The sequence below is a fragment of the Limulus polyphemus genome, unplaced genomic scaffold, assembly GCF_000517525.1.
Source record: "Limulus polyphemus unplaced genomic scaffold, Limulus_polyphemus-2.1.2 Scaffold1591, whole genome shotgun sequence".
In the NCBI taxonomy this organism is placed as follows: domain Eukaryota; kingdom Metazoa; phylum Arthropoda; class Merostomata; order Xiphosura; family Limulidae; genus Limulus; species Limulus polyphemus.
In genome coordinates, this window is record NW_013667201.1 from 68,704 (window position 1) to 76,212 (window position 7,509).

Here is a 7,509-nt window from a genome sequence, read left to right on the forward strand (position 1 = left end):
ATTTAATAGCATTGTTATTTATACCAGTACCATTTTAGAAAAGCTCAATGCAAATTTTTACTATAAAACAGTACTACTTTGATGCCTCTGAGGCTGAAGCCTGGATGAGTGAACAGGAATTATATATGATGGTAGAAGACCGTGGTAAAGATGAATTTAGTGCACAGAATCTCATGAAGAAACACCAGTCTCTGGAGAATGAGGTAGAAGATTATGCTGAAACAGTTCGACAGCTTGGTGAGACTGCTAAAGAACTAATTGCAGAAGGTCATCCTGAGAGGTATGTATTTAAATCTCTTAATACAGGATTGGTCATTCTTTAAAAGATTGTTTAGACAGAGTATTCATGATGAAACTGATTCATGATTAATGGATGGCAACTGCCTCTACACTTGTGTTTCTACAATAGGCAGTTGCCATCCATTAAACCAAGTTTCATCAGAATAGGTCATTTTTGACCAACCTTGCAACCACCAGGTGATCATGAATGTATCCGTACTATAAATTTCAATGTGGTAAATGTATCTTCACAAACTTTGCCAAGGTTTCAATAAACATTACAAGTCATTTCCAAACAAAAAATCAGATTTTTTTCGTTTAGCATTTTTAATGAAGATTTGTCCATGTAGTCAGGGTGTTGACTAGTTCAAGGCCAACATTATTTTCATATTAAGATTAAAAATACTTTAATTCACCTTATATTTTTGAAATTTTATTTGCATAACCTCTGAAACCTCTTAAATGAATATCAAATATTTTTTTTGCAGTAAAACTGTTTTATCTGCTATTTTCTCTACCAGAACTCTCTCTGTACATACTCAGTTGATCTGACTTTTTAAAAATATGAAATAAATCTAAATTATCCTTTACATTCTAAAATTACTGTAGTTTATAACAGAAAACTACAATTATTTATCCCAAATAGCTTAAAGCTCATAACAGCTTACATCTGTGGTTAGTTTACGTATTGAAAGTATAAAATGAAATGTATAGAGGGCAAAACTGGGAAAATATTTGTTAGGTTTTTTAATTTATTGCCCTTTGAACTATGTATAACTAATAATCCAGCTACACAAGCTGTAACTCACGTGGCAAACATGTAGCTCAAGTTATGATGTTTAATGATGTTTCTCATGAGCATACTTTGTGAATAGATTTTATTACTATTATTATTATTCTTTCATTATCTAACCTAATAAGTTCCTAATGTGTGCATTTTAGTGATGTTTATATTTCAACAATGCAGTTAAGATAATGTAATAACATGCATAAAGCAAATATTGTCTTGTAACTGTTATAATTTAACTGGCTTTCTAACAAAGGCATAAGTGCCTTAACCCTATCGCTACAGGTCCCCTTTACTGTGCATGACATAAAGTTTTAATGTCTTACACTTAAAATTTTATTAAACTAGTTTTTGTTTATGCTATACCAATTAAAATAGTATAATAATCCATATTTTAATAGTATTTAAGTTTTAAGTTCTTAATTCTATGAGGCAATATTTTTAAAAATCCTAAATTTCCCTTAGTGTGATATGCAAGACACAATTTCTCTGGGTATCTTCTCCTCTCTATTTTGCCCACCACCCCTCCAAAACATATGGAGTTAAACAAATTACTCACTATAAAATTGTTATTGCTCAGACAAACCATAACTTTTATAGCCTTCAAGGTTGTTTTGTTACAGAGCTATCAAATAGAAAATCAGACCCCACCTGTCACATCCTCTCTTTCAGGATCTGTTAATAGTTCTCTCTTACATTTAATTATATATTACCTATAACCTATAGAAAGTCAAGGTTTTCATCTATCAAATGACGTATTGTATAACTTTGTGTTCTGAACAGATAAGTGTCAATTTCACAAGATTCTTTCCCACTTTCACAAGTTAACGACTAGCTTGGATGAATTTGTAATGGATCTTGTCGCATAGTTAGAAAGCCAGAAAAAGTTTGAGAGTTAGAGGGAATTGTCTACTTTTTGTATGTTATTAGTCTATACAACTGATTACAACTAATAATGTCATGAATAGTAGTTAGACATGGTTCAAGGGCAATAAAACAATAGAATTTAATTATAAATAGATGTATACTGTTATCAGCTGAAAGCTACTTTGGATAAAGGAATGTAGTTTCATCTTACAATTTGAAGTCATTCTAGAAAGAAAAAAAGGGTAATTTAGATTTTTTTTTTTTACTTTGGTGGTTATGATGTTAATCAAATTGACCGATCCTGTATAGAGATAGGATAGAGAAAATAATAAATAAGATATAAAGTTTTACTAAAAAAAGTTTGAAATGCATTTAGGAGGTTTTAGGGATTACACAAAGGAAATTTGAGAATCTTGAGATGAAGAAAAGTATTTTTAATTTTAACATGAAAATTACTTTGCACATGGACTATTCAATATATTCAATATTCATGGACAAATCTTTATTTTAGTTTATTAAAAATACTTCACTAAAAATATAATTTTTTGTAATTGAAAGACTTGTAATGTTAACTGAAAGTTTGCCAAATGTTGTGAAGATATACACACTATATTCAAAGTTAAAAATATTAACTCTATAAAGACTTTAAATGAGTACAAAGAGGTCACATGGTCAGTCAAATTGACTGAGCCTGTCTTGAGAAAGTTAATATATTTCTTGTAGCTACTCGATCTGAACTCTGTAATAGCAGCTTTCAGTCTGTAGGTTAAATAACTGACAATCTATTGAGAACAATGTAGTATTATACATCATTTGGTAAATTGAAATCTTGTCTTCCTGTTGGTTATAAATGATATAATAAAAAATGTCAGAGAGAATTATTGACAATTTGTGAAAGACAGAATGTTATAGGTGGGCGTGAGAAGTTGGTCTGACTTTTAACAAAGAAGATTGAAGAGCTACATTCAAAATTTAAACTACTTTATAATCAATGATTACAAAAACTTAGCATCAAACATTATTAATAAATCTAATTTTCATATACAAGTTTTAATTTATTAATTTCAAAAGGAAATAATTAAATTCTGTCTGCTTTTTTCTGTGTTATGTGACACTTTTTTGCTCTTACTTACCCATTTCTAGGGTAAAGAAATGATAAAATATAAAGTTTACTGAAAAAATGATTCATTTAAGGAGGTTCAGAGGTTATGCAAATGAAATTTGAAAAGTATTTTAAATCTTAACAAGAAAACATATTTGCAGTCAGTCTGCAAAAATCCTATTTTTTGTTTACAAAAGACTTGTAATGTTTACTAATAGCTAGCCAAATTTCATGAAGATACACTTAGTACATTAAATGTCATAGCATGGATACTTTCATGGTTACCTGTTGGTTGAAGGGTTGGTCAAAATTATTGACCACATGTCGATAGAGTTAAGATTGATATATTTGTGTATTTTACTATTTTCATGAAATCAAGCAGTATCCCAGTCACTTGGAACTAGTACAAAGCCAAACTTTTAATGTTAAGTATATTGATTATTTTCATTTTATAAACAGCCTTTTACTCCAACCAATTTTCATTAAATCAAGCAGTATCCCAGTAACTTCCTACCAATTTCAGTCCTGTATCTCTTGTCTCTTATAAGGGCAAGAGATATTGTTAAGTTTGAAAAAATGCTGAATATTTTCTCCCTTCAAATCACTCAGAAAATAGAACTATTTCTGATATGCTCAGACTTCGAATTTTATTTGATGTATATTTTATTAACTGTTTCAAAACGGAGACCCTTTAAATACTTTTCTGCACAAGTAAATGTGTTACATTCAAAATTTAAGTAAACACCCATAATATCAATGTATGTGACTGAATTTAATATTATAATGTGTTATGATTCGAAGTTTTTTGTCCAAGTTTTAAGTTCTTTATTACGAAATAAACCTTTAAAAACTACTTTAAACTTCAGACGTATTGTCACATGACAAACGAGCTATGAAAATTCTCTATTTTGGCTCTGTATCTTCAATAATAGAATGTTACTTGAGTAGAGGTACATTTAGACAATAAGATGGTTACATAATATTTTGACTCGTTCCTTTCAAAGTACCCTGAATAAATACAGTTAAAACAAGTAATACATGTGGAAATAACAGTTAGAAAGAGCTCATTTTACAGTATAAACTGACAATGTACTAATAGAGTACATGAAATTGACTATAGTATTGTTGGCTATTTGATCAACTATAGCACTTAGTTGTTTCTTACCTAAATATGTTAGAGATACAATTTAAATTGTATTTAGGTTTTACTATGATATTTTAGTTAACTGTTTATTAGTTATATTTTAAAATGCTTAATTAAAAGATTTAAACATTTTTTAAATATACATCATACTTCGCATCCATTCTCAAGGCTTTCAATATTATGCATTAAACGAAAAGTTTGCCAAAGGGTTGAACATGTCTTTCAGTAAAACTGTAATGTGCCTCGAGGGCACCATTGACTTCTGTCAAGATGAATAATAAGTTGTAAAAGACAAGAAAGGAAAAATAAAACATTAAAAATTAACTATATGTGAAAAGGAAAAGACCTGAATTACGATTTTAACAAAAGGAAAATCTTTAAAGATATCCTACAAAAAATTAAAAGGTATGTTGTTTTTTTTTCTATTTCCCACTTTTAATTACTTTGTTGCATTGTATGTTGATGATAATAGGTAGTTTGTGATATGGTAGAGAAAATGAAAAATAAAATATAAAAATTTACCTTAAAAAAATTTGATATCCTTTTAGGAGATTCTAGAGATTATGCAAATGAAATATGGAGATTATAAGATGAAGAAAAGTATTTTTATACTTAAAATGAAAATCACTTTGCACTTGATTTGTTAATAGTTTGAATGCGAGTAACTACAATAGAAAAATAACATTTTGAGTAAAAACACTTAATTGTAACACTGTCTTTATTTGTATACAAGATACTTGCGATCTTTAAGGAAATCTTACCAGTTTTTGAGAGAATCTCAGTTAATGCATGTATGGCTGTGTAAGTGAAATTCTTGACTTGATTTTCACAAATTGCATGAGCCTGCCACAAAAGGGTTAACATTTATTTTGATAAAGCAATAAAACAACTGCCTACCCTAATTCTGATTCCACTTCACCCCAAATTGTCAGCATACACATAAATAAAACTTATGAAAAACAGAATTGCAAACTTCAAGTAGTATGGAAATGTAAATTCTGAACTTTATGATGCCGTAAACTGTAAAATTCGACTGATTTTTTTTTGTTGTTGTTTGTTTTAAACTTTCAAGCTTTTAAAGCTAACAAAATCATGAATATATCATGTGAAACCTGGGATTATTTTCTTCCTCACAATTAATTTGTTGTAACTACTTTTCTTCTATGTATATAGACTGCAAATGTCTAAACTTTTAGTTATGTAAAAGCCTTTGTTGATTGTATATTTTCAGATAATCAAACTATTTATGCTTTTTTATTTTTTGCATGTTACATAAAGGTACTAATTTTATTTTATTGGCTCCCTTGCTTGTTTGTTAATTTTGTTGAAGTAAGTAATTTTAGGAAATTCTTTTACGTTATAAAAACTCCCACTTGTGATTTAAAACCATGGAATCTTAAGGTGGACTTTGCTCCAACATAAGCTTGAAGATCAGTGGAGTCTTTTTGAAACTGCTGTGTATAATTTATAAGATTTATAAATAAGATAAATACTGTCTACTTATATTAATTTTAACAACATATTTTATTGAAAAATGTTTTACAGCAAAAGTGTGTTTATAACATCATTAAGCATGGGATTGAATTATTGCTAATACGTATCTAAAACCTAGCTTTTAGATCACTGTTATGAGCATGTTGTGTAATGGTTTTGTATACAGTTGTGTCATGTAGTGGTTTTTATTTCATTATAAATTGTTAAATTTATTTTTTATAAAAATGCTAATTTAAAAGTGACCTGATTAATGCCACTTTGCTGGAAAAGATTTAAAGTATAAAACATTTGCTATAGTTGCTTTACTACTAATAGTATTTGTACTACAAAACTATAATTATATATTGTTTATTTTGATTCTTTAAAATTCATACTTTTAAGAATAAAGCTAAGTCACATGAACTTTAAACAGATGAAAAATTAGTAATTAACAATTTTCTTTATTCCCTTGTTTTCCAATTTGTTGTGATAACTTATACTTGAAGTGGTTTTTCCTTCTCCTTTAGTGATGTCATAGCTGTTCGACAGTCGCAGGTAGACAAACTTTATGCAGGATTGAAAGACCTTGCTTTAGAACGACGTGGCAAACTTGATGAAGCCTTGAAACTTTTCTCTCTCAACCGAGAAGTGGATGATCTAATGCAGTGGATAGCTGAAAGAGAAGTAGTTGCAGGCTCTCATGAACTAGGCCAAGACTATGACCATGTGACAGTAAGTGTGACTTGATCCTTGTGCACCTAAATACCATGCTTCCCTGTAATATGATGAATTATAAACAGCCATTACTTACATTAAAACAAATGTTTTAATCATTGGGAATTGCCCCTACATAATATGTCAAATGAACTTGTATTATGCCATAACCTCAATGGTTAGAAAGGATTTTGATGGATGTTGATTATCATATGTATAATTCATGATGTCAGAAAAACAGGTAAGTTCGGTAAGTCTTGAATGATAAAAACCCTGTAACCTGAGCACTTTTGAATCGTGGACCTTTCTTCTTCAGGGGCAAGCAAAAAAGGTCCACCTTTCAAAAGTGCTCTAGTTACAGGGTTTTTATCATTTTGTATCATATGTATAACATTGACTTTTGTAAAACTGCTATCTCATTGGTAGGAAGTTGCTTTTATAATTACAGAACTCTGAATATAATTTGACTATGAAATGATTTATATTTGTTTAACTCTCTCAACATGGGCTTGGTCAATTTGACTGACCATGTGACCTCTTTGTACTCGATTAAAGTCTTTATAGATTTAATACTTCTAACTTTCAATATAGTGTGATATCTTTAGAAAATTTGGCAGTCTTTCAGTTCTTATTATAAGTCTTTCACATACAAAAAATTTTATTTTTTAGTGAAGTATTTTTAATAAAATGAAGATTTGTTGATTAATATATTGAGTATTTGTTTTGCATAGTCCATGTGCAAAGTAATTCTCATGTTAAAATAAAAGATACTTTTCCTTCCTCATCTCAAAAATCTCAAATTTCTTTTGTGTAATCCCTAAAACCTCCTAAATGCATTACAAACGCTTATTTCCAGTAAAAATTTATAGTTTATCTGTTATTTTCTTTACCCTATCTGAAAACAGGATCAGTCAATTCGACCGACCTCGTAACCACCAAAAAAAAACAAAATAAACCTAAAATTACCTTTTTCTTTCTAAAATGACTTCAAATTGTAACATGAAATTACATTTGTTTATCCTTAGTAGCTCTAAGTTTGTAACAGTATACATCTATTTATAATTAAATTTTATTGTTTTATTGCCCTTTGAACCATGTCTAACTACTATTCGTGCCATTATAAATTGTAAATCACTCGGGGAA

At 29.1% G+C, this 7,509-nt stretch overlaps 1 protein-coding gene across 1 annotated transcript in view; it reads left to right on the forward strand.

Annotated features, from left to right (window-relative positions):
* The window catches only part of LOC106464222 (spectrin beta chain-like), a gene marked incomplete at its 5' end in the record, with an annotated part of 74,471 nt that overhangs the window by 38,615 nt on the left and 28,347 nt on the right, over positions 1 to 7,509 (forward strand). Inside the window, 2 exons of the mRNA XM_022391930.1 lie at positions 72 to 280; positions 6,180 to 6,384. Coding sequence (XP_022247638.1) covers positions 72 to 280; positions 6,180 to 6,384 — 414 coding nt within the window. The remainder of the gene's footprint in view (positions 1 to 71; positions 281 to 6,179; positions 6,385 to 7,509) is intronic.